General features: G+C 42.1%; 1 protein-coding gene across 3 annotated transcripts; it reads right to left on the bottom strand.

Moving 5' to 3' along the window:
- Window positions 1-978: 978 nt before the first annotated feature.
- Window positions 979-27,913, bottom strand: LOC140914110 (protein SSUH2 homolog). Of its 3 annotated transcripts, XR_012159771.1 has the most exons (15): window positions 26,559-27,913; window positions 25,882-26,016; window positions 22,418-22,476; window positions 18,972-19,076; window positions 18,523-18,604; window positions 17,351-17,480; window positions 15,905-15,965; window positions 13,345-13,469; window positions 11,968-12,030; window positions 8,640-8,725; window positions 8,096-8,188; window positions 6,611-6,716; window positions 5,648-5,755; window positions 4,402-4,623; window positions 979-1,326 (listed from the first exon to the last, which is right to left on the bottom strand). XR_012159771.1 is itself a non-coding variant. In XM_073351204.1 (14 exons), the coding sequence occupies exons 2-14, from the start codon at window positions 25,902-25,904 to the stop codon at window positions 4,483-4,485; spliced, it is 1,182 nt and encodes a 393-aa protein (XP_073207305.1). In that variant the 5' UTR covers window positions 25,905-26,016; window positions 26,559-27,913; the 3' UTR covers window positions 979-4,482. The 3 variants fall into 3 exon arrangements, 2 of the variants coding, with proteins under 2 accessions (XP_073207305.1, XP_073207306.1); XM_073351204.1 differs by having other exon boundaries at window positions 979-4,623; XM_073351205.1 differs by lacking the exon at window positions 26,559-27,913 and having other exon boundaries at window positions 979-4,623; window positions 25,882-26,194.
- Between the last annotated feature and the right edge of the window lie 54 nt (window positions 27,914-27,967).

Below are 27,967 nucleotides of genomic sequence, written 5' to 3' on the forward strand. Positions count from 1 at the left end.
CTCTCCCCAAGAACAACAAATTATAGTGTAAATATTAGCAAGGGAAAGCCCTAGATTCCATTCAGTAGGATAATCTGGTGTGAATAAAAAACAATCTGTGAAATAGCAATGATTCTGGGAAGTATTATATACAATACCTTATGAATGTGCTTGCATCATCTCTGATTGGAACAAGTTGATGTCTCTCCCAGAACGTTTGGAGTGGAAAAGATCTTCCTGGATGTATAGTTAAATAATACTTTTAAATAAATATTTCATGTGGGGATCTCATAGTCCAACACCCCAAGTACAGAAGGGTAAATTGAGGTACAGAAAGATAAAATGACTTGTTCAAGCTCATGCAGCAAATCAGTGGCAAAGCTAGGAAACCAAGCGTCCTGGTTTAAGTCCTATGCTCTAAGTCCTATGCTTTAAGTCCTATGCTCTACCCAATGGACATACTCCCTCCTATTTTAGAGGTTTCATGTAGGATTTAAGTCAGTAAAATCAATGGGAGACATATAGCTGTAAAACCTCTGTGTAGTGTTTGGAAAAGCTACCCTCAATTGTTAACAACCCTTTGGAATTTTCTTTATAAAAAGACATACGTTTGCTTGGCCTGTGGAAAGTTTGACTAGGCACACTGATGGTGGTGGAGTTCAATGCCACTCCCAGGGGAACGATAGCATTCTGTGCACTCAGAAGATAAGTGACTGGTTTGGGATCCCTGCTGCACTATGATTAACGAAGATTGAACGTACAAACTTCAATCAGGAACAAATACATTTATCTTTGATGCTACGCGTCATCTGTTTTTCTAGTTAAATAGGTCTATTTTAACTTAGACAGTTCTAAACTGCAAGCAACCCATCTTGCCAGCTGCCGTGGAGTAACAGAGAAATCTCAGTGTCATAAAGCTGTTTATAGAGTTTCATAAATGCAAGTATGGTACAGGAATGATTGAATGAGACACTCAGATACTATGGCAAGGTTGCCAACACTTGGATTTTATTGAGTCTTGTCATATTTGACAGGTTTCAGAGTAGCAGCCGTGTTAGTCTGTATCCGTAAAAAGACAAGGAGTATTTGTGGCACCTTAGAAACTAACAAATTTATTAGAGCATAAGCTTTCATGAGCTACAGCTCACTTCATCAGGCGCATACAGTGGAAAATATAGTGGGGAGATTTTGTTTTACATAAAGCCCCAGCTCCTGGAGACACGCACTTAGGTGCAATTCTCAGCCTTCTTCTTTCTTTCTTTATTTTTTTATGAAAATTTCCGCCCCTGATGGTTGCAAAGAAAAGTCTGGAAACATGACCCAGGTGCCCCCGAAAGGTTAAAAAACCTGAAGGCAAATAAAAAAGCTCAACATTATTTATTTATTTTAATTTCTTTATGTGGGGGGGACTCATGAATTTTGAATGTTTGGGTTTGGCAGGAATGGTGATGGATATGGCACAAATGCTTAGATAAATATTTCACATCAGAAAGGAAAGAACCTCTGCCAGATATTTCCCACATGTGTTTTATTCCTTACAGAGTTTGGGTGTTCAGCCATTTAAAATGTAGTGTCTAGTCTTTCCAATGCTAAGCAAATCACATAATCAGTAATATTTTGCCATTGCTTACATTAGGGCTGTGAGGTAGAGGTGGTCTGAAATTTTTTCCCCACTTAAATTTTAGATGAAAATGAGAAAATGTCCATGTCCATCTACATTTTCCATGGAAATTATCGAGTTTTGGCTGAAAATGGGAGTTGGATTTGTACTTTGCTCTTTGTGTCCCCATTCCCCACTGCGTACCAGGTTCTGCAGCTGGACACCATCTCCCACAGTGCACTATTGCCAGGGATTCCATGTTACACAGGTGTCCCCTTATTGGTAGGGGAGACTATGATGTATTATGGGAGATGTAGTCCTGCTGGGAATGCTAGCATGTAGAAAGAGGACATGAGATGCAAACTATCACTTGCTATGAAACACTATAGCTCCCATTTTTGGCCAAAACCTTTTGGGTTTTGACCAAAATATTTTAGCGAAAAACAAAAATTTCCATGGAAAACAAACACTCTCTGCAAAATATTAGTTTGTCAAAAACCCAATTTTCTGTCAAAAACCAGTTTGATAGGAAAATATTGACCAGTTTACTGTTTCATGTTGCCCCCTTCCCGAGTCCAAAGGCATACCCCACCCCAGTGGTGTCACTAGGAGAAGATCCTGCCAAACCAGACTGGTCTGGGGTGTTGAAGTTTAATTCCAGCCCGTGTTCGAGGGTAGCTCAGAGAGGTACTATAAGCTGGAGTCATTTAGATACTGCTGGGCCTGTTTAGGCTCAAGATCTTAAAAGAAAGGTGCTACTGTCAGTGGAGGGAGATACGAGAGGCTTATGCTGACCAGGGAAAGGAGCTCTGCTGTATGATTTATACTCTCCGGTTTTGTTTTGAGTTTACTGCATGGAAGAAATGTGCAGCTTGAGCCTTTTGCCAAGTTGGTGTCAATTTGGGATAAATCTGAATCCCCTGCAACAATACCCAAAGCAGAGAGAATAATTTGTGTCCAAACCTAACCTTGCAATGAGCTCTCCCTTACATCTTTCCATACTTGTCCTGCTACAAGGGCTATAATCATTTGGCTAAATGTTCGACCCTTGTTTTGACAGTGGTATAATTCCTTGTAAAGACCAGGTGGTGAGGTCATATCATTTATTGGCCCAGCTTCTGTCAGTGAGAGAGACAAGCTTTCAAGTTTACACAGAGCTCTTCTTCAGGTCTGGGACAAAAAGATATGACCTCACCCACCTTGTCCTATAGTATCTTGGGATCAACACAGCTACAACAACACTGCATATTATAATTGCTTGTGTCAGTTAGCTTGCGCTAGTAACTGTACCCAGTTACACAACAACATAGACTACAATGGCTTTGGAGTGCTATCATAGTTACTAATCTGGTGGCCTTTAGTGTTGGCATTTATCCACTCAACACATTTCCTACTCCCCGCCCCTCTTTCTCTGTCTACCCTGACATAGTCTATGACAAAGATCTTGGGTCTGAAAAGGATGGCATTTAACTACACACATGAGTTGGTTTCAAAGACAAATCACTTGTTGTGCTGCTCGAGGGCCTGAGTCTGATGTCACTTACCAAAAGGTGCAGTCAGTCCAGGGACTGGAGTTACTTTGCTATACACCTCGGTCAATGACAACAATGCAGGCAATGACAACAGTAACTATATGATTTGCACCTCAGCAGGAAATAGCCAGCAACCACATTGGCTGCTTGGAGGTAACATCTACTATAAAATATGAAGGCAAGGGAGAAAGGTCTGAATATAACCAATCTGTGAAGTGCTTGAAGAGAGTGTTGCTCTCTTTCCACCACTCATTTAGAACAGCCCCGGGGTGGAGGAGCAGTCATCATCCTCAAGTGAGAAAGCTCAGCTCCAGTGTTTATTTTCTTAATTAAACTGTCTGTTGCATGCTTGGTGCCGTTCAAGACATGGAGGAGTTCATGTTCCCTGCTGTGAAGAGCTCCCTCCTATGTATATAGGCCAGCTACGTAAACAGATGGCCAACAGAAATCTTCTGGGTCTCGCAGTGTAAGGGTCTGTCCTAAATATTAATTTTTTAACAGACCACCCTAGTAAGGAGCCTCCTGAGATCCTTCTGTAATTGACCCTGCTTGTGCTGACAGTGTGATTTGAGCGCAAGTCCTACGGAGCTGAAAGCATGAGATGCTATCAGTTGATCTAGAGGAGTAACTCCTGCAGTTCAAAGCAGACTCGTGGCTATTGTGTAGCTCAGTCACAATGAGGGAGACAAAGACTCACATTCCCCTTGTGTAGGTTACACATGGACATGTGCTAACATCACTACCTATCCCTCTCTGAACCAATCTCATCCCACACTTTCTTGTGAAGATCCTTATCAGGGGATGGAACACACACCTGTTGCTCCTGACCCTGAGAGCTATTGCAGAGTAATAGTGTATTTGGAAAATTACAGATCACATTCCTTCATTTCAAACTCTGTAAGAAAGCTACCTGAAGCTGCTTACATTTCCATCATTTAGAATATGCATTCCACACACAGGAATTTAAAGGATACATTTAGCAAGCTAAATATCTCAATGCAAAGCTATGGAGACCAAAACCAAAAGCTTTGAATTCAAATCTCTGTCATACAATATGTTAGCAATGTTTCAATCTTCATTATCACGATTCATTCATCTCCATAACTATAGAGCGAATGGCGAGGGGTGCACTAGAGAGGTGTTCTGCTGTTTCATTTAAGTACTGTATGACCTGCATGAATCGTTATTGCACTGATAAAGAGACACCCACCACCCTCTGCGATGATGATGGGAATGAAAGATCTTTAGATCTGCTCTCCAGTGAAAGTTGGAAAGGAAGAAGTTGCTCACTTTAAGGAGAATAAATAATTCCAGATCTTCTGTGGTGCCCAATGGTGTGTTTCTTAGCAGAACTTAGGACCTATCTGCGAATCACATGACTGAACAGCAGCACTTTGCTGGGTAGTCCTCTGTATACACTTTATTCTCATTTCCAAAGACATAGAAGGAATAGACTTTTCCTCTCCATTCATATTCCACCTTGGTAAGTGGAATCAGCTCAATGGTTTGTTTCTGGAAAAGACAAAGGAAATATATGGTTATATCTGATAATAATCCAAAGGGCAGAGGTTGGGAGTCAGATCCTGTTGGCCTGGCTTATGTTGAGGTGCACCTTACTCACAAATAGCCCCTTTCACTTCCCGGGTAAAATACTACTCAGCGTGAGCAAGTGGATCACAACCTGGCTTTTATTTGGTTTAAAGAGCCTGATCCTAAGCCCATAGAAGATCTCAGGAACCAGCACTGGTGTAGCCTATCTAAGCCTAGTGTTTCACTCATCTCAGAATTGCTATGGTGATGATGAATTCTTGGAATGGTTTCAGTTTCTTTCCCAAGTGTCCTTTGATGGCAACATTTTTACATCTTTCTTGCACACCAGGATATCTAGAGATAGTGGACTTCATTGTACAGGTTTATATGACTTAAATTATTCCCTCCCCAAGTGGCTGTGAAACAAGCTGTTCAAACTTACTGTCCCCCCGTCTGACTCTCCTTTTATAAAAAAATCTTGGGGACTGACTACATCGTTTACACTGATTTTACATGATGGATCTTCATTGATTTTGATCGATTTACTCCCAGTGAAAGTCAGATCAGAATCATGCAACAGAGATCTGGTAAACGTGACAAGATACAACCTCCCTGGCAGATGGTAAGTTAGTAGCAACTTGGGCTCACATAGGTGCTGCAGAGAGATGCGGTGAAACAGCTGCTGTGCCTCCAGGAACAAGAAGGGAAAGAATGGCTGGCTGAAGGCTGGTCTCTGAATGTGGGGCTGTAGATCTAAGTTAAGATTCCTCAGACTGGGGGAATATTTTGCATGCTGATGTTTTGGGGGAGTTTTCTGTAATTGCAGTGCACAGTTCTCCTTGAGTAAGGGAATTGACTGGCTGACCTTGTGTGATTTTTCTGTGTTGTTTCACCAGTTTACAATTGTATATTACATATGCTGGAGATTAGCAGGCTAATATCCTCCCCCGCCGCCTCCCATGTATTGGGGCAATGAGCTCACACCTGTTTGGTGGATGTTACCTACCTGTCTCAATATACGACTATGGGAGGCAAACTGCATTTGGTGTTGCGCAATGCATGATTCTGAACCCCTATCAATGGTCGGCTCAGGGAAATTCACTAGAGGATACACCTGTGAAAATAAAGACAGAGTTATGAAGGACATATTTATACACCCTCCAAAATGCAGTTTTATCATGTTAAGGATCATTAGTAAAGAACTGTAGTCCCTTGGGTATATTTTAATTTTAGCCCACTGCACGGTCCGCATGTACAGTGCAGACGCCCTCTTAAGCATGAATTTGACTGGCAGCTGGCAAAATGTCAGTGCTTCAAGGGATAAATCAGTTTTAATCTAATTTTAAATACAGATCCGACTGTCCTGCAGCACCTCACATCCCCAGCACAAAGCAGACCTGCAGCTGGCTAAATCAGCACAGGAGGATGATTGCAGGATAGTGAGATTCTCAGATGGCACAAAGCCACCATACTGGCTTCTGCACACCTCCCTGAAGCTGTGGGAGCACCAATAACCACTCTGGAGAACTCCTTTCCCTGTCTTGTGCTGTGACAAAAAATGGGACCGAGATGCAAAGTCCCTCTATGGATGCAAACTTTCCCCAAATTCCTAGTAGTTCAGATCCAGGGTTCTGGTTCAGGCCTGTCTCTTTTATTGCTCATCCACAAGTATTGATAGCTGTCACCAGTGTTTAACTGGACTGTAACATGTTGCCCATGATGATATAGCAATGGCTGCTACTGTGTTGTACTGTCATTGGAAAACTGCTGTGACATTTTTTTACAAATACGCAAACACTCCTATAAAAATTATACATTTATCATAAAATGTATGGCTATTAATTTTACTTCTTTGTCCCTTTAAAATTACTTGGTACTTAGAGAGCTAGTTCATAAACATGGCAGTGTGCTCTGCAGTTTCAGTGGATTCCAGATAAAAGAATTTTAACACAATAGCATCATTATTTACCACTTGATTTTCATCACTAAATATTTCCTTCCCAGTGACTTCCTGCAGGTGATAAATAGGAAACCCAAAATTCTTGTCAACAACATATTCAGCAACGCTGTTCTTCCTGTTGGGAAAAAGGGGGGAGCATGTTGATTTCTATTTCTCTTCCTTAAAAGTTAGGATTGCTATGATTAGCTTTATACAACAAAACCCCATAGTGTTCAACATGTTTTACAAGCCCTGGGACAAAATCACGCCTTGGGAAGTACACAGGATTATGGCGGAAAAGCCACAGCTGGGAGGGGAACCATTAGGGGTAACTTTTGTACTCTGCTCTTATCTCCCCCCAAATCTGTCAAGTTCAAGCCTTTGTAGCTAGAAGGAATTCTGGGGTTGGGCTTTGGTTATGTGGTTCACATGTGTTAGTGCATATGTCTCAGACCTTACCACCCCCTGCAGGTTACTGCTTTCCTTGGCCTGAATAAACTATGTGAGAATAGATTTCCAGGGCCACAGCCAGTCCCAGGTCTACCTTAATTCTGCCCTTGCATTGATTAATGTGTGCCACTGTGCAAGCTACAAACAGTGAGGGCTTCCGTTTGGCCTAAGATATATAGAGATGGCTTCTTCCATGACTGAAATTCAACCACTTTTGGAGTATGAGAGGCACCCTTCAAGTAAGGCACAGCAACATTAAACAGATCAGAATTTAAAGGAAAGATGATGGGTCTGACTCTCATTTACACGAAAGTTCCTTTACACCTTAGTGGCAGTGTCAAGTGAGTGTACATGTAATGCTAGAGCAAGGTAAAGGGATCATAGTGTAAATAAGAATCAGCCCCTTTACAAGAAAATGTTAATGAGGTGAAAAGTAGTTTGCTCAGAATTCTGTCTGAGCATTGAGCTAAGGTGCTCTAGCCTACCATACGAGGGAGTTTTAATGGGCACTAATGCTCGGGACCGTGGTTTTCTATTTGATCCAAAAGTTCCAATAATCTAGTTGAACACTCCAGGTCTCTGAATATTTGTGTGCCAGATGCATTCAGCATGGACGGTGATAATGTCATTTCTCATTCTGCTTAACTAAAATTATATAATCAAGTGATTTCTGAAATTTACAAAATTATACTTCCTAGAGGTGAAAGCTGGATTTCAATGCCACTCTTTCTTTCAAATCTACATGTAAAATATCAATTTCTAAGGATTTCGTTAACACTTCTGTTAAATGTCACTAGGAGCACTGATCTCATGTTTGAATGTTTAAAATGTTGGGCCACGTAACTGGCAGGTGTAAATCAGCATGGTTCCATTGAAGTCAGTACTCCTAACCATGGCACAGCATTTAACAGGAATGACCTCAGCAGATCTACCCTCATTTACACCAGTTGAGGATCTGGCTGAATGTTATGTCTCAGTAACATCAGCATGCTTGAGAATGGCCAACAACTGTATATACTCTCCTGTCTAACAACAAATCCCTGTGTTCATTTGATTTCAACTTACCAAGTGATTGTAAGTTCAGAATGATATAGCAAGAGGCCTTTTCCAGAGCAACGAATGCATTTCTGCCAACCACCTCCATGACAGTTTGAGCAACTGTGGAAGAAATATAACATTTATGCACTCACTTTACACACACAAGCCTGCTTTATGTGAAGCGAAGTCCTGATTCCTCATCCTTTATAGCACTCTCATTTTCACCCAGAAATTGGATAGGTTCAGTCGGCTGTCTAATTTCAATGGGTTCATTAATCAGACAACACCAGTCTGCATGGGTGTGTTCTAATATAGCACCAAGGAGTGGGAAAAACAGTTGTCTGACTTGACTTTTTAAATGGTAAGGCAGGGATCAGCAACCTTTGGCACGCGGCCTGCCAGGGTAAATCCCCTGGTGGGCCAAGCCGGTTTGTTTACCGGCCCCTCCAGGCCAATGGGGGCTGTGGGAAGCAGCTGAGGGATGTGTAGACCTGGATTGGAAGTGATGTCTGGTAAACAAAAACTGTGAAAGAAATACAAATTGCCATCTCATATTTTAGCTTTTTCTTACCGTCTCTTTCCTGAACCTGAGCAAAATAAACAACTCTGATTGGATGTGTCTTGCCAGCCAGTCCCATTACAAGCTGTACATCTTCTCTACATTTAAAAAGGTGAAAAGAAAAGAAAATAATATTTTTTTCTCTGACAAGATTTTGATCTTCTCACTTTTCATTTTGTCAAGTCCACATTCTCAACAACAAAAGTACACACAAGTATCTAGAGTTCAGAACGGGGTAACCTAAGTGAACTTATTTCATCCCATGCCTAGAAGGTGCATTAGAAATGCAGAAATCATGCGGCAAAGGCACCTACGATGAAATTCATCCCTGTGTAAAGAACGCACACAAGGTCCAGGCACCGTGCTATTCCCACTTAAATCCTAGGTTTGAGGGTTTAAATGGAATTAAAGTAATGCATAGGCCTCATGCTGGATTTCTATACAGGAATGAATTTATCCCCTAATGCAGAGTCTTCCAAGTAAGGATTCCATATCCAGCGGAGTATTTAATTGCAGACAACTTAATACTGCTGCTTATGTAGGTGACATCATTCCATTAATATTACTGTTAAAATGAGGTAGGCACATCCTTGGATCTACTCTATAGTCTGTACTAGCTGATATTTTAGAAAGAAACTTTTCATAACGCGTTTTCTGTGCCTGAAGATGGCAGTAGAGTCTGTTCAGTTTCAAATTTTGCAATGCTCACCTGAACATTATTGAGTAGCACCTGCAGATTCCAGAATTAGGACTACAAATTAAAGGCAAGAGATTCCAGCAATACCTGTTCTTCCTTCCTTGTTATTGATAAAGGTCCATGCTCAGGCAGTTATCTAGTCTAGCTGATACTCATAAAAGTAGCCCTTACCACCTGCAGGACCTGTTTTTCTCCTATAATTTGCGTCCTCTGGAGATTCATGTCCTTTATTTACAGGCACCGCATTCGCAGAAGCACTGCCATATTACTCACATTGACTGACCTATGAGAGTGAGCAGTTACGGAGTCACCATTCCTAAGCAGTCCTTTAGCCTCTTTGATGAAACTGCCAGGCAGCTGGCGCTAGATCAGATGTGAACAGCCATCGTATCACAATGAATTCTGGTTACAAATGAACCAGGCCAGAACAAAGTGATGAAAAGCTCAGCATCCTATTATTTGTTCCCTGAGTCATCCAACCAGCTCCTCCGATAAAAACCCTGCATGTTTCTGACAGTGACAATGGTTTAGCTATTGGAGAAGGACAACTCCCTGCCAGCAACGACTGTGACAGCTATATACCACAGAACGGAAGTTCTATTCAATTTTTTTTACAAACTTCTCATCCTAAATTTGTATAGGAGAGCCTGGGAAAACTTTTGAGGGGACTTGTGCTAAAGGATTAATATTGACAACTGTAGTGGCTACAGATGGGCAGCCCTTCTTTTTGTGCTTGGTTAAATACTGAGATGATATTTACAAAGGAAGAACCTCAGTTGAGGATCTCTTTATTAACTGCTACCAAAATCTCAGCATCATTAATGAGCTGGATGATGGGATGGATTGCACCCTCAGCAAGTCTGCGGATGACACTAAGCTGCAGGGAGAGGTAGATACACTGGAGGGTAGAGATAGGGTGCAGAGTGACCTAGAAAAATTGGAGGATTGAGCCAAAAGAAATATGATGAAGTTCAACAAGGACAAGTACAGAGTCCTGCACTTAGGATGGAAGAATCCCATGCACCGCTACCGGCTGGGGACTGACTGGCTTAGCAGCAGTTCTGCGGAACAGGACCTGAGAATTACAGTGGACGAGAAGCTGGATATGAGTCAACAGTGTGCCCTTGTTGCCAAGAAGGCTAACAGCATATTGGGCTACATTAGTAGTTTCATTGCCAGCAGATCGAGGGAAGTGATTATTGCCCTTTATTCGGCACTGCTCAGGGCACGTCTGGAGTATTGCATCCAGTTTTGGGGCCCCCACTACAGAAAGGAGGTGGACAAACTGGAGAGAGTCCAGTGAAGGGCAACAAAAATTATTAGGGGGCTGGGGAACATGATTTATGAGGAGAGGCTCAGGGAACTGGGCTTATTTAGTCTGCAGAAAAGAAGAGTGTGGGGGGATTTGGTAGCAGCCTTCAACTATCTGAAGGGGGGGTTCCAAAGAAGATGGACCTAGGCTGTTCTCAGTGGTGGCAGGTGACAGAACAAGAAGCAATGGTTTCAAGTTGCAGTGGGAGAGGTCTAGGTTGGATATTAGGAAAAACTATTTCACTAGGAGAGTGGTGAAGTACTGGAGTGGGTTGCCTGGAGAGGTGGTGGAATTTCCACCCTTATAGTTTTTAAGGCCTGGCTTGACAAAGCCCTGGCTGGGATGATTTAGTTGGAGTTGGTCCTGTTTTGAGCAGGGGATTGGACTAGATGATCTCCTGAGGTCTCTTCCAATCCTAATCTTCTATGATTCTATGATTCTATCATAGTAGTGTACAGGCATAAGGGTGCCTTCTAATGTCATCTTATTCTCTACTCTGGTCACTCACCAACTGTGATATTGGCATTTCTGTTTCCCCCTTTCATTATATCTGGGCAGACAATACACAGTGAAACTAGTATAAGAAGCCACTCTTAGCAGTTAATCTTCTGTCTTGAAACCTTCCCAAATGTTCTGGGTACAAATCTGCTCCAACTTGATTAGGATGTCATTTCTGTTAAACCTCCCAAGTTTTGTCATTCCCTTCAGTGTTCACTTAAAACAGGTTAGATTAAATCACTCCTTTATTAATGGAAAGCCCTAGGTTCAAAGAAAGGTCAGACTTGTTTGTCAATATAAATTGCAATCAAGTTCTTCTCAAATAACAAAGGGCCATGGTCAACTCCCACTGATAGAAAGATTCCCAGTGACATCAATGATCTTTGGATCAGGCCCGTAACCTTCAATTCTTTAGCTGTCACACAACCATTTACATCTCCTTCCTTACTTTGTCATTTCTCTTTGAGAGCTTTGTCAAAGACTGGGAACAGCTGCCCCCTTTTTGAAAGCTGAAGACATATGTTCCCTCAGTATTTATTAAAGACCTAACTTTATCTGTTCCATCTATTTGGAAGAAAGAATGTGAATTGAATGACCAACAGACACATAGGTGGGACCAGTTCCTACTAGTGACTATTGTTCTCAGATGACTTGATGTAATTTGCTTGTCAAGAGCTCAGAAAGAGAAAAGTTTGGGCCAAGTGGTTTTTATATAGTTTTCCAAGTATTTTCGAAGGGAAGTGTGAGTGTTTTCTTCCTTCCCTGTAGAATTGTAGTGCACAGGAAATGGTGACACATGAAAGAGAACTTGCCATAGTTGCATTATAACATACCTTTCCAGATCCACTACACGAGTGGCACTGATTCTTACCACGTCCTTGGCAATTAGGACAATCCTGAAAGCAAAGCAAATAAGGTATAAGTAACAGAGCAGTGGGTTGAAAGAGAAATACAGCAGCTTGAGGCTTCTGGCATTAGAGCCCATGGGCAATTACTTTTTAACCCCAAAGAGCCATCATTCTCACCTAAACCTCATCCTCTCTCTCTATTACACCTGTAGGTAAGGAGAGCCTTGCTTGAAATCCATTGGCAAAGAAACCTAAAATTACTAGTGCAGACAGGGATTCCATTGTGAAATTAAATGATCATATCACAGGGAGCAGAAAGTATAAAAAGACTGGTTTCATTGTCATCCCTACATTGCAATACATGCTCAGAGGTCTTCTGTCCCCTTCCTAGTGGAAACATCAGGAAGCAGGATATATATTTTCTTACCTAGGTTACTGAGTTCACACACAAAACCAGTTGGGTTGGCTTTTCTGTCTGGTTTTGTTTGTTTTACTCCAGAAATAGTCTCGCTTTGTTTTGTTGGGTGGATACAAATCCTTTTTCATGGCAGCCTGCCCACTTGAAATGCACACTTCAGACTATCTGGAGCAGTAAAATCAACTCCTTGCCAAAAACAAGGGTCAATCCTTTATCTGAAGCTAATACAAATAATATCTCATTATTTAAAGCAGCAAAAACAATACTACCTGCCAGAAACCTGAGTTATCTTTTCTTATCCTAAATCAGGAGAGGAAGAAGCAAAAAATATAATTATACCCCAGAAGAGCTATTGCAATTAGTAAAAATAATTGTGTCAAAATAGGTATATGTGCTAGATATTTAACCAAAACCATAGAACTGAAATATGATGGCACAGTGATTTTAAAATCAGGATGTAATCAAGCCTTCTGAATTTGAGATAACATGTTGCCTTGGGACAAGGATCCTGCTCCATTGAAGCCAATGGGAGTTTTGCCATTGATTTCAATGAGAGTAGTATCAGTCCCTTGAAGAAGAGCAGACTTTGAGTTACATGCTGCTGGATTTAGGATTAGAAATATTTTCTATTAGGGTAGGTACTAAGGCACTGAAGTGGGATTTAAAAAACCTGGTCTCAGTCCTGGCTCTGCCACAGACTTCCTGTGGTATCATAGGCAAATTGCTTAACCTCTTTTTGTGCCTTGGTTGCCCATCTGTACAATAGGATAAAAATATTTTCCTTCTCCCACCCTTTGTCTGTCTTGTCTAGTTAGATTGTCAGGACAGTCGCTTAACATGTGTATGTACAGTACCTAGCACAATAGGGACCTGATTTCAAATGGGGCACTCCTGTCACCCAATTAATGATCCTTTAACAGCTGGAATGTTTGGGGGGGGGTTACCTGTACTGAATACGTGTGCGGCACTGGAATGTGCATTTCACAATCCGTAAACAGAGGAGGTGCATCCACTTCTATTTCCCATGGGGCAGGTGCTGGTGCAACATCAGAAGAGTCCACAAATCCACCTGGAGCAAAAGACTAAAGATCAGTCAGAAAAGACAGTGGTGCATTAGGAAGAACGGGAGGTTAGCATGGAACGGACAAACACAGGCACCTCCTTTCACATGTGCATTTCAGTGCTAGTCGAAGGTGACAGGTTGATGGCAGTGGAGGAAACTGACGGAAGCAGGTTATCCATTTTAGACAGTGGCAGTTCAGATCTTATCCATTACAGCCCCAGCCCATTTCCACAGGGATCCTTCCTAGGGGTGAGAGGTGCCAATTAATACTGACTGGTTCCTCTGATGCCAGCCTCTGTTCACTGGGCTGAGACTCACTAACACATTCAAGAAAAACTACTGAATCCATCATCTGGGAAGGACATTAGGGCTCTGCTAATCTGTGCTACATTCAAGTCCAAAACACACCAGCGTCACTGCACCCCAGAGGGAACCACTCGGGTCTCCGGTGCTCAGAAGGAACATGGAAGCTGTGCCCTCTTTAAACACGTTGCCACTCTTCCCTTCTCCTCCAGTAGCTTGTTCTCCAAGGCTGGAGCGGTGCCTGGCTTCATCCCATTTGGAATCATTTTCCTGCAATTGTCGCTTGCCCTTTTTTCAGGGGGATGGAGGGAAGCTCCTTGGACTTTCCCCTCCTGACCCAGCCCTTTACAGAGGCCAACCTGTTTTAATTAGATGAGAAAATGTCCCCAGAAAGCTTATATTTGTAACCATATAAGGTTGTATAACCTTAGTGTATTCAAATCTCTTCTCTTTCCCTTTGTACACTGCACCCATACCCCTGGTCTCTAAACAGTCCTTTCCCCTCTCCCCCCTTTTCTCTCCAAAGGCAGGAAGATGTTACAATCCATTTTACTCTGAGGTCAAAGTAAACTGGCCTCACTGTGCTTGAGCTAATGGGGAAGTTAATTGTATATCAGGAACTATGACTCCAGTGAGCAACTTCTGTTATGTTAACAAACCTGCATCTGTCAGTGGAAATTGAAGCAAAGGAACATGCTGTTTCCTGAGCTGGACTTTTTTTTTTAAATTATAAAAGACAATTACAGTACACGGTGGGAAAGGTTCTAAACGAATCTATTACCCCAGCTTAAATTTAGCTTGTGTGAATAACCCCAGGGCCTGATTCACAGCCCACTGAAGTCAATGTAAATACTCCCATTCATTTACTGGGCTTTGGATCAGGCCCAGAGCAAACCAACTTAGAAGAACAAAAAATATTAGAGGCCACATAATGGACTGCCAGGAAGTTAGCTTTGACTTAGCTAGCCCCTATGATAACATTCACCTTCCACTTCCAATGTTCCTCACTTTTTCCTCACCTCTTCACCTTCCACTCTCCTCCATCTCTCTTGTAGATTCATAGATACTAAGGTCAGAAGGAACCATTATGATCATCTAGTCCAACCTCCTGCACAACGCAGACCACAGAATCTCACCCACCCATTCCTGCGAAAAACCTCTCACCTATGTCTGAGCTATTGAAGTCCTCAAATCGTGGTTTAAAGACTTCAAGGAGCAGAGAATCCTCCAGCAAGTGATCCATGCCCCATGCTACAGAGGAAGGCGAAAAAACTCCAGGGCCTCTTCCAATCTGCCCTGGAGGAAAATTCCTTCCCGACCCCAAATATGGCGATCAGCTAAACCCTGAGCATATGGGCAAGATTCACCAGCCAGATACCCAGGAAAGAATTTTCTGTAGTAACTCAGATCCCACCCCATCTAATATCTCTTCTTCCACTCTCGTCTTCTCCTACCTCTGTTTCTTCCCCACTTCCTCTCCCTCTTTCTCCTCTCTATACTTTTCCTTTCCTCTCTTCCCGTTCTTCACCTGGCACGTTTATCTGATCTTCCTTCATCTACCTCTTCGCTTCTCTCTCCCTCTCTGTTACAAAACATTACATGAACAGAAATATTTTCCAATGGTTTTTAATTCAGGGAGAGCAGGATGGAGGCGGAAATTGGACTAAAATGCCAGAATGGGATGCCAAACACATCATCACTGAGTTACTGCAGGAGCACTAGTCTAAGCAGATTCGCCTTGTTTCACTGTCCAAAAGCCAAAGAGAAAACAAATGTCACAAAAGGTGATTGGCAAAGAAAGTTTGAACAATAAATTACAATTTTTAAACCTTTTGGTCTCCACCAATTTGGGCTGGATTTAAACTCACCACCTAAACAGGTGAAAGGCTTAGTACTCAATCCGGTTCTCCGTGCCTCTGAAATCAGGCCCTAGGAGACCTCATGTTGGATTCCAAAATTGAGGCATTCAGAATCAGTAGCCATTTCTGAAAATATCACCCCTTATGATTCTGCTAGTCTGTGTAGTTAAGGCGCATGTGGTCATTCGTTAAGTCCGTACGTCCACTGAGATAGTCATCCCCTGCCACAGTGCATTCTACAGTGTTCACTCTGCTAGGTAAGAGCGCTGATTTGCTTACCATTATAAGGCTCGCTGACCGGGAATGTTTCTCTGGTTTCAGTGAAGGTTTGCAGATGATACTGATAAGACCAAACAAAAGTCAACTTTAATATAAAGCTGCTGCTTAGTCTCTGCTAGGAGATGAAGCAATTCTGGGCTTAATCCTGCTCCCATTAAAACCAATGGCACAACCTCTATTGACTTCAAGGAGAGTAGAATTGGTTCCTGCGTTGGAGTAATAAGAGCTGTTCTGATTTCAAGAGCAAGAGCCAGACAGAGCAATAAAATAGTTAAATTACTAAATGATTGCACAGGGGAATAATAGCCAGGGCCGGCTCTAGGTTTTTTGCCGCCCCAAGCTCAGGTGGGGCTGGGGCTCGCAGGCAGCGCTGGAAGCGGAGGGAGTGAAGTCACCTTCTCCCAGCGCCTGCAGGGACTTTCCCCCCTCCCCTGCCCGGCTGCGCAGAGAAGCCCCAATATATGGGGTGGCACAAGGCAGCGCAGCAGCCAGTGCGCACGTGAAGTGGGGCAGCCCCCGCTTCCTGGCAGGACTCGCCCTCTCCTCCCCAGGTAGCAGCTGGGCCCTGGCAGCTCAGCATCCCAGGGCTGGAGCTTCTGCTTCCCACTGCGGCCGGAGGCGTGGCGCCCTCGCCCCATCTAAGTGGCGCAGCTCTGAGAGCGCACCTGCCCCGAAAAGAAAAGGAAGGCCGGAATGCCGCCGCTGGAAATGTGCCACCCCAAGCATGTGCTTGCTTTGCTGGTGCTTAGAGCCGTTCCTGATAATAGCCTGGAGAATGCTGTGTCTGGCTGAGGCATAAGCAGTCTTGATATCACAGAGACATGCTAGCATAAGGGTAGGTGGGAGTGATCAGTGCTACATTGCTAAAAGTCATTGGTGAAACTTGGTGAAGACGCATCTTGGGAGGGTCACTGCACTAGCATAAATCACTTCAGTATTTGTTTTCTTTGCTGCTGCCTAACCACAATACTGAGGGGAACACTCACGTCTTCCAGTCCACAGTGGAGAAATCTATGAGATCGAGAACTTTTCTGACCAACTTTACATTTAGGGAAAAATTCTCTTCTCTGGGATGTACTTTAGATTCTCACACACACACACACACACACACACAGAGTCTCCCTAGAAAGCACCACATTTTGGAGCAAAGAAAAATTTAATGAGCCTATCTTAGCTGAAAATGGCCAATGCAATTTTAGTGTGTATGTATGTGGAGAGGGGGGATTATGAAATGGGACCACTTTCAAATTGGTAACATGACAAAAGCTGAATTTTTGAGATTTCAGATTTCGTTGTGAATATCTTGCCGACCTTCCCGTAACAGCTGTGACGGGTGTCTGTCTGAAACCGTAGATCATTGCAGTTGGTATAGGAATAAGCCTATCAACTAAGCCTGCCATGCAATGCTAAATTTGGTCAGCTCTTTTCAATACTATATGTACTTACTCTGAATGTGTTGAGCGGAGTCAGGTTCTGGACCACCATACGTTTTGCAGGGGCAATCCGATAGCAGCACTTATTGGCTGTGTACTGTACCAAGGCTTCTCTGGCTACATGCTCAGAAATAGAGAGAATGCTGGAAAAGGAAAGAAAAAGAAATGTTTTGGTAAAAACTGGACAACCCACTTTACTTCCTGAGGTATACAGTGAGGAAAAAATGTAAAACCATCAGCCACCATTTTCTTAAGTGGCTAGCAATATGGCATGTTTCACTTTTAGGTGCCTCGCTAAAGACACATTTGAAAAGGGTCTGATTTCTGAGGGTGCTGAGCCCCTCTGAAAAATCAAGTTGCTTTAAAATATCTTGTTGAGCACCCAAAATTTGGGGTGCTCTAACTCACAAGTTACTTATGAGAATTGTGGCCATCACACTAGTTTACAGTTGTTTGTAAAGTCTGGACTAATTTGACAGTAGGCTGACATTTCTGATGGCAAATAAAGGTCAGGAAAGGTCCAGATCAAATCCCTGAATCCAAAAACTCCTGAACATTGGGGTTGTAAAAAATTCAGTTCGGATCAGACTCAGAGCCAAATTCCCAAATGTTCAGAATCAGTGTTTGAATTCAATAGAGCATTGAGATTAGTTCAAGCTGTTACTCTGATGCAAGGCTTGGACCCAAGATTCTGGTTCAGTGTCACCTCTTTTCTCTATGCTCTTTCTCTGGGCTAGGTGGACCTTTGGTTTGACCCAGTATGGCTGTTCTTATGTTCTAATTTTCTTTTCCAAGGTAAGGTGAAAATACATTGTTCTGTTTTAGAAGATGTTTCTCTTCATAATGCTGCTGTTTTAAAGCAATGTGCACAAGGCTGTAGGAAAAGACCAGCAAAGAACAATTCTGTTAGCTGCTAGTCGAAGGTACTTAATGGACTAAGCTCCCATAGACTTCAGTGGGATTAGAATCAGGTCCAAACTTAGATAACAGCAATCAGCATCCAAGCAATATGATAGATGGTATCCAGCATCAACTTATCTAGGTAAGTACATCAATAAAACATGGACATTCTGGCTATGAATTTTACACTGTAATTCCTCCATCTTCCATAGACAATAATGTAAATATGAGTTCAAAAAGGGTTTGCGCTCCTACACTGGAAACAGCATCTAAAAGGCGTCTTACCTCCACTCTGTCTGAAATGGAATGGAATCATTGTGCTCTCCTTCAGGCAGCTGATCAGCTCGGGGAGATAAACCTTTGTTTCCTACAGTGAAATAGCAGCAAGAAGAGTTGCTCGCATCTAGTAACTTGCGGTTGCCACAGTTCAGTTTTCCACTAGTTTAGAAAGATGCAGATGATGAGTTCAGAACTCTGCTTCTTATAATATAGCTTGCTGGCTTTACACTGTCACCTCATCCTCCTGTGTCTTTTATTAGTCTCATTCACCTGTAGTATTGTATCATAACCTAGATTTTTGGCTCTCTTTTTACTGTCTCTCTCTACAGGGCCTAGCACAATAAAGACCTGTTCCTTGATTTCTTTAACACTATCTGCAACAGGTGGTTATTTTAAAGCGACAGACATTACCCTGGACAAACAACCCTAATCTACATGTGGAAGATTGTACCAACCGCAGTCTCCTGAATCTTCCCCTTCATCTTCAGTAGCCGTGTCCATCAGCTCCAAGCGGGGCGTAGAGGGTCCTTCATGGGGCGAGGAATAAGGAGCAGGGGCATCTGCAACATATGAGTTTAAGAGAAGTGAATTCTGGTAGGGATCTAAAAGTACATACAAGTGCAAATGCTTTGCAAGGAAACAGTCATTAACAATACAATAAAAACATCAAGAGAAGACAACATATGAAGTCATTAATGCCAGTTTGAAATAATGATGGGAAACCTTCAGCAGAAGGTTCCAAGAAATGTGCTGTATTGATTAGACCTGGATGGGAAGTGATGTCTTCACAACAATAGTGTGATGTTTTCAGATCAGTATACTGCACGTTCCCAATCAGTTTGTCCTACCACTATGGTACTCATGGGTCATCAAGAATCATGTGTTTCTGCAAAATGATTAGTCCATATTTGAATTAGTTACCACTCCAGAATTGAATCTTTGGCTTGACTAGTCCTCCTTTGGTGCATTAACCATAGATCCCATGAACTAGGATACCCATGTGAACTGCCTAAAAAATGCCACAGAAGTAGATGGCCGTGGTATTGTGATGATGCAGAAAATGTGGGTTAAGGGGCAGTCTCAAAATTCCTGACTTTTAAGTTAATGGAGATCAGCCATATTGCAAAAATAACAGGGTTGGTCATTGAATTATAAGATCTCCCCTTTCTGGACCATATAAAAACATATTATTCAAGCATTCCCTTCTAGTCAGTCTTTGAAGTGTTAGATGGTGGCCACAGGTAAGAATGTGCATTCTGGTGGTAAAGACTCGAGGGTGGGAATCTAAAAGCAGTGAATGTGATCAAGCAAAATGAGGCAAAAGGCAGTGCTGGAACTGTCTTTCTAACTAATCTATCTCTCTAGTAGCCAAGGGAGGAAGGCAATAATCTTTCATAGGAATCCACTCTGGCAGATCTGCCCAGCCAAAAGTGTTTAACAACCCAGAGAGTTTATAAAGTCATTAGCTAAATTAACCTATTTTCAGTAGCAAACAAACCTGCTCATTGAATTCATAATAAATTGACTCAAAGAGCAAAGTCAAAGAGAATAAAGAACAATCACTGTTAATTTGTTTCAGAAACATCTCTGCCATGTTTCTGAGTTCAAGATGCAGACATCAAGTTTGTTCTTTGGATTCAGGAAGGTGTGGCAATGAGCAACACCAAATGCCACAGGACTCTTCCTCCTCTAATGGGAACTTTTGTGTTACTGCAGGTCAGAAACGTGGCAATATTGTTCTCATAAATATGCAGGCAGTGTGCTATATATTCAATACTCATACATTTAAAGGAAGCATTCAGTTTGTACAGTATCTGCAGCACATGCCTGGCATATTATTGGTTTTGTTACCCTTTACTATTGGCCAGCTTTAACCCACCTTCAGATATTCCTTCATGTGCACTTATTGTTACTATTAGCCACAATGCTAGAGAAGGAAAGGCCATTTTGTCTTTAAGGAACATGACTGTGAACATCCAGATTTTATTCTTTGCAGCAGGTTTTTTTTCCATGTGCCCTTGGGAAAACCCCTTAACTCCTCCGTGCCTCAGTCTCCTCATTTGTAAAAATGGACAGAATTGTATTTACCTGCCCTCATCCACATTAGTGTAAGATCATCGCAAAATCACCACACCATTTAGCACAGTTTAATAGCCTCTCCTCAAGATAGCTTCCGGACTGGACTAGTAGGAATGCTGCAAGCTAAGGACCTAAGGTGCATCGGCAGGGCTGTGTGGGAGAAGGTCCCAAAGCATCTGCCTTGTAACATGCTGAGAAGATAAAGAGTGGTTACTGGGTAGCACTCAAAATGAACTGGAAAGTATGGACCCCAGTCCAGTTCATTAATGTCAATTATGTCCCGGTGCAGTTTCAGGTGTTGTTTGGAAACCTTGTTGCTCTCTTCTGGTTTGCCTACCGGGCCTCCAACAAGAAGTGATAGCATCACAGCTGTAATCTTGGGCAGGCCTGAATCGCCTGTTGAGACAATTGCCGGTGGTGCTCTGGGAGCCCCCGGCCCCCACTTCAATCTGGGAGCATCTGCAAGAACTGACACGAATGCAAATCCTCTGTGATTCAACACTGTGCATGCTGCCCCAGTGCAGACAGTGCCTAGTACAATGAGTAGGGTGCCTATCCCTGACCAGGAGCCCTGGGCCCTCTCCTAATACAAATAATACTTTGATTCTTTTCTGACTAAGCCCTTGAATAACTGCTTTCCAATGGAGCTTGACAATAACCGCAAATTCAACTGGTAGGGTGAGAAACCAGCCCGAAATGTTCTGGGTCTTTTAGTCTTCATTTTTAAGTATAATAACATTGCTGTTTCACTCCAAAAAAAAAAAACAAAAAAAACAGGCCTGCCTCCGTCTGGTGCTATTAGTCGCTCACTTTCAGAAGCATTAAATTTACTCACAAACTGTAAGTTAACTAAGAGTCCTGTTTGCACTGATTATAGCCCCATGAAACCTTCCTGATGTCAGTGGAGTTGTGCAGTGTGTAATTCAGTGCAGAATTTGGCCCAAAATAAATAACTGAAATAAGAGAATGGAACGCATGAATTTTTGCTTTTCTCACTTACCTAGTGTACTGTATATGTGACAGCTGTCTCTATCTTGCACCCTCTGCTGTATGGTGAAGACTCCTAGCCTATTGTGACTCCAAATGAGTTGAGCCGACTGTGCTAGATAATATAACGAGGTCTGTTGTTTCTTTTGTTAGTATAACTGGATCTGTTGTTGCTGTTGTAAAACTGATTTTCACGTCGTCAAAGAATGGGTAAATATTTGAATATGACTCTACCTTCTTTGAAAGTGCAGCTCATGCATGGTAAAGGACAGGGGGCTTTTTCGAGGGGAACAAGCATAACCATGTGGCGTTTCACAATGTGAGCTGCAATCGTGATGATCAGCATGCCTGACTGCAAAAGAAAAGCACTGACCATCATGTGCTTTATGCATCTCTCAGAAGAGAGCCTCAAACCTTCCTTCAGGTACACAGCATTTATCATTAAGGGGAGAATCAAAGCCCTAAGAATTTGCAATATATTAGTATCTTCATATACTATGAACTGTTATGCGCTTGGGTTATTCTTTTCTGACATACCAGTATGATGTCATTAAGAATGCTTCCAAAGATACATACAAAAATCAAAGCATGGGCTATTTGAATTGTTAGTTATTGCGTAAGTTATTTGAAGCCCAGTGTTGTTGGTATTGAAGTCAACAAGGTGGGACAATGGTCTTTTCTTTTGTTTCCCTCATTTTTTAGACAAGACAACAAACAAAACTAAGGATTGTGGGTGTTTAGCTCCTGGCCAATCCTGCTTGAAAACGGCCTGCTCAGTAGTTTAGATCTTATCTCAGGTAAACAGCTGCTAATTTACAAATACCATTGTCCATACCTTGTGCAACAGAGGGAGAAAGGAGACATTCACTTCCATAATCCAGATGGCTTTCATTTCTGTTTGGAAGAATGCAAACAAAGAATATAATGAAACGAGCCCTTTGCTAGGAGAAGGGGATGCACAGCAAGGTCATGATTCATTATGACGTAGGATTAGTGGTATTTATTATCCGCTCACCCCTAGAGGAGGCCCCAGCAGAATGAAGGTTGAGACACATTGGCAGTGCAATTTAGGAGAAACTCATTCTGCCATTGCCTATGCTCTGCTGTGCTTGTTGGGTGTGCTACTTTGAGTTGTGAGAATGTGGCAAAGAAAAAAAAAAAAGCCCTGTGAATAGTCCATTGCATTTTTAAACCAATGTGAAAGTATTTGCACCCCTTTTGCAAACACCTTCGTGAATTAGATTTGTGGTTGTCTGGAATGTTCATGGAAACAGAGTTAGGTTTTCTCTTAATATAAAAGTAAACAGAAACCAGCTTCACCTCCTTAAAATGTTTCTTAACTTTGATTACCATTGCAAGTGCTATTTACATTTTTTTCTCCTGCTAGCAATCTCACCACAAAACTGTCACTAATCATTCATCAGAAGCCAGTTCTGTTTTCAAGCCCTTAATCACTGGATTTTCCATACTAACTTAACTGGTTGCACAATACACTGTACAATGAGTGGATGGATGGAACACAGCACTCTCTAGTTTAGGCTTCTCCTATCCCTGGCATGCCCTCAATGCTGTGGGGCAATGGGATAGAATGGCACAGAACTGTCTATACACCGACCTCGCAAGCCAAAGATTCCCCCATTCCGGGGTCATCACCAGTTGCCTGATAAAGCAGTTTTACAGTCTCCTTGCCTTGGAGTCTAGGCCACAAGTGACAGACATCAGGTGACTGCTGATGATCTGTAGTTGGTAAAGATGATTTTGGTGTCTCGGTTCAGTTCTAAGAAGTCAGGTGTCCACATCACATAAAAAAATCATCACAATCAATGTGCCTAGCAGAGAAGACAAGGACTGAGTGGCAATGAAGAATGAACAACTCTCATACACCTAGAGGTGGTCCCTCCAGGCCAGGGCTTAGGGGCACAGTGAGGATGTTTGCAGTGCCAGTGATCAAATTGTATCTGGTCGGAAAATAAATAAATGACTTTAGTGTCATCAGCCTGGAACTTTTTGAAAGAACTACAAATGTGGCTGAGACACAATGTCCAGAGGTGGATCATGAATTTTCCAGCATTTAAGTAATCCAAAGTTTCGGTCTGTCTCTACGTCAGCCAAAAACCTTCAAACTGTATTGAGCTACAGTTCAAAAGGGACAATATACAGAGAAGGGCAGGGTACACTAAGGCAACCTTTACAATACATTAAGCTATTTAGACATCTTGTTTTAATGCATGGTGCCCCTTTCTTCCTTTTGTAGACCACTCTACCACTGATAAGCTGATATTTTTTAATCTTGATTCCCAGAGTGTAGAAACCTTTATCACCAGCCACCTAAGATTTTCCCTTTACTATTTGTATTTAACAATGCAGGTATAATATGATGTATTAAACATATACTTGAGTCTGTGTTGTAAATTTTAAAGAAACTTTGCTAGATGCTTGAAGCAGAACTTACAGACACTTTGTAAACCAAAGTCTATAATGTTGTCATAAGTAGCTCACCCTAGATAATTATTCTTTATTTCATTTCTTAAGCATTTCTCTAACAATCTCCATAAAAAACCTCAACAAGAACACCTAAGGAAATAACATACCATAAAAACAGCATTAAAAAACTACTGATTTGAAAAAGGTCAACGTGTCTGAGTTTTTTTTATAGACATTGGATAATTTGCTGATTTGAAAAAGGTCAACTGTCTGAGGTTTTTTATAGACATTGGATAATTTGCTCTTGGTACCTGTTTAGAATCATGCCAGATGTCTGATTCTAAAAAGGAAATCCAAATAAGGTTAAAAATAAAAAGGGGAAGAGTCCAAAATGGGCTGTAAGGGTAATATTATTGCTATAACTAACAGTCCTGGCAGGACAAATTTTTATCTCATTTACACCGGTGTGATCTCTGAGTCACTGCCCAGGAGTCAACGGAGTTAGAGATAACCGTGTGTTGTTAAACGAATGATGTGTTTATCTGAATCTCTGAAAATGTCCTGCAGGAATTTTCCTAGCATTTCTGGTACTTCCTGCTCTCAGCTGGACTAGAAACATTGCAAAAATAGCCTCTCATCACATCCCAGGCAGAAGCATGTAATACAGAGGGGTGCGGAGCTTAAAATAAGGGGGGGAAAGACGTCAACAGAAACCTTATTCCAGTTAGCTGGAAGAGATCTCAGAGAGACAATTTAACCTGTTCTGAAAACAGACCGACAACCCCGCCCCCCTCCCAGCATACATCATTGTCAAGGGAAACACTTGCAATGTTAGCCCAGATTATCAACTGGTGTAAATCAGCATAGGTTTCAGTGGAGATACTTATTTGCACCAAGTGAGGATCTGGCCCATTGTGCTTCAAAGGATAAATGTACGCCTCCTGTTATTATTAGTATTGGCAGTTGCACATCTAAATTAATCTCCCAAGCACAGCACTGTTCAAGAGATGGAAGGGGCATAGGGATAGCCCTACTTTAAGAAGTGTTGTCCAATTCCAAGCTGCATTTTGAAAAAATAATTGAGAGTCTTCAAATCATGCTTAAGCATCCTTCTGGAGGAAAAATACTGTGTTATTCTATAATAAATACTCTAAACACCGTAGTAACATTATTACATGCAGTTTTTAGGTGTGTAACTGTACTGCAATCTTTACCTGTGAATTACATTGTTTTGGTGAGTTTCATATAGGACTACATTTTCAAACCAGGGCAGATTGCTACAACGATAAAATGTGGGATTTTAAAGATATATCCACTGCAACCACATCTGAAAATATGGCCATTCACCTTCGTTGAATATACTGAATTGCCCCTAGTCTTGGGAAAGCGTCTATCGTGCCTCACTCAGGAAGGATTGTATTTATCCTGGGCAGCAAAAACTAGGAGTTTTTGATGGAAACAAACTATAACTGACTCAAATACATATCATGGGATGAAGACATCTTTACACAACATACAAAAGGCAACACTGAGAATACTAACTGGCATTCACTGGAACTTTCCAGAGTCGGATGAAAAACTCCCTCTGACTTAGCAACAGCATAAACTGAAAGGAAACTGTTTCATTTTATAAACATTACAGTTAACATTTAAAAGCCAACTGAGACGTTTCTACAAATTCTCCCCACATTTTTATTTTTGTTTGGATTAAAAAAAAACCCCGCAGTTTCATAGCTCTCTTAATCTGCAGCCTCCCTCTCTCTGCATTACTGTATTAAAACCGCATGCAGTGGCTGTACAATTCCATGATTATTCCAACGGCAGAATGTTTGTGCCTCTCCTTCACAAAAATACATTCTTATTTCTTAAGCTCACCCGATCTGCAGCTCTTGCTCCATTGTTGTTGAAAGACACTGACTGCTGTTTGCTCAAGAAATGACACTTCCTGTGCTGGTGTTTAGCTCCCAAAAGGCCTCACAGTTGAAGGAAGTTGCAGTGTCTGTACTAAATCTGAAAGTACAGGATCACATACATTCCTGTAGGGTTTCAACACGCCATCCCCCTACTTTTAATCAGCCAGGGCCAGCTATTTAAAAAGTTGATCTCTAAGGGCTTGATCCTGTGCCCAATGTAAAGACTCCCACTGACTTCAACAGGGCAGGAAAAGGGCCTAGATCTCTTGGTCACTGACTGCTTCAGCCCACTGGGCTTGTCTAGATTAGAATAAAAATGTGTATTTCTAAAACTGTAGTCCAGACAAGCCCTATCTTCCTTTTTCCTATCTGGGCCCCTGAATTTGTTACCTTGGAAACGCCTAGCTCTGGCCTGTATGGGGTATATTGGAGGGTCTGGACATTAACCCTGCTTTAGCGCAGCTGCTCTGCAACAGAAAAGAACCGCTACAGATTTATGTGGAGACAGCTTCTCTACTAACCCCATACGCAGGAAAAGGCTTACTCCACATCCCTTAGCGACCATCTGGATGCTGTTACAGTATGGTGTCCCTGGGGCAAGGCCCTCTACGTATGAAGTGTTTCATATTGCATACTTACTGTGATACTGCCCTGGGGTACCCTAGGTTGCAAGGCCCTTAACCTCTGACGACACAAGCGCTACATGCCAAGCCTCTGCAGACCTTGCTCTCTCTGTACAGGTTAGTGATAGGAGCTCTCTAACCCCTGAGTCCTCCAAGCGTCCCTTTGGAGTGTCCAGTCCCTGTTCCACTGAACACTCTCAGAACTCGCTGAGGTGCTGCTCCCAATGCTTGTAAGATTCAGCTCGGAATCACCACTCCACATAACACGCAGCGGCCAGATATGTTCATAGTGAAAACAAGAATAAAGTTTATTATCAAAGGACAGAGATTCAAATAATAGGAAGTAAGAATATTGGAAACAAATGGTTACATATCCAACAAAATCAAAATACACTTTCTAGACCCTAAACTTAAATCACCAAACAAGCTTGTCTCTCTCACCAACAGAAGTTGGTCCAATAAAAGATATTAACTCACCCACCTTGCCTCATAGAATTATAGAATATCAGGGTTGGAAGGGAACTCAGGAGGTCCTCTCTAATATCCTGGGACCAACACAGATACAACTACACTGATAAGATAGTTCCCTGTCTCATACAAGAGAGCTTAAAAAGTCCTTTTCCCCAGCATTTTCAGCCCAGTTGGCTGAGATCCCCCTTTCATAAAATCAAACCTACTGGCAGCTTGTCCTCACAGACTGAAGGATGCCTGAGGGTTCATCTTACCTACATAGACCAGACCAGACCTTTCATGATCATCTGAAAATAGGGTTCCAGTCTCCCTCTGTTGTTCACCTCTTCCTGTTAATCTCCTTCTAAAGCTTCCACAAGCTCTTCATTAGCATTTGTCTCAGTGTGCTAATAGACTTCTGTTGTGAGATTCACTGTGGTCCACCTCACACCTTCTGTCTGGAGAAGTTTGTTGCAAGGCATGCTAACTTTATGTAACCTGCCTTTAACTGCAAGGCCTAGAGAACGTAATTTTCAGCATATACACATAACTCCTCACACGTTTTCCATACGTACATCTCATAATGACTATGAGGACCAGTGTGACACAGGCTTTCAGCATGGACGTTATCTAATCAGGGGATCCCTGTACCCATATGTACCCCTAAGCCATCTGCCAGTTGGCATGCTTGGGTCACACATATATTTAAGTCATTACATGCATTTTATTAACACTTTGGCATAACAGTTCAGACTCTAAAATGGTAAACTCCCTGCGGTGGGATTATTTGCTTGGCAAAATTGTTAGTAAGCAGCCTATTGCATACCCCACCTGATGGAAAGATTTCAAGACTGAGTCCCAGATTCTGATCTCATTTATACAGGAAAAAGAAAAGGAGTACTTGTGGCACCTTAGCGACTAACCAATTTATTTGAGCATAAGCTTTCGTGAGCTACAGCTCACTTCATCGGATGC

This window comes from Lepidochelys kempii, chromosome 7 (genome assembly GCF_965140265.1).
Source record: "Lepidochelys kempii isolate rLepKem1 chromosome 7, rLepKem1.hap2, whole genome shotgun sequence".
Taxonomy (NCBI): domain Eukaryota; kingdom Metazoa; phylum Chordata; order Testudines; family Cheloniidae; genus Lepidochelys; species Lepidochelys kempii.

Bases quoted from the DNA above. Each gene is read 5' to 3' on its own strand.
- LOC140914110 (XM_073351204.1), bottom strand. From the start codon at position 25,904: ATGGAGCAAGAGCTGCAGATCGG. The intron at 8,189-8,639 runs GTAAGAAAAAGC...TTTCTTCCACAG, and splicing joins TCAGGTTCAGGAAAGAGACG to TTGCTCAAACTGTCATGGAG. The intron at 4,624-5,647 runs GTAGGTAACATC...TGTCTTTTCCAG, and splicing joins ATAGTCGTATATTGAGACAG to AAACAAACCATTGAGCTGAT.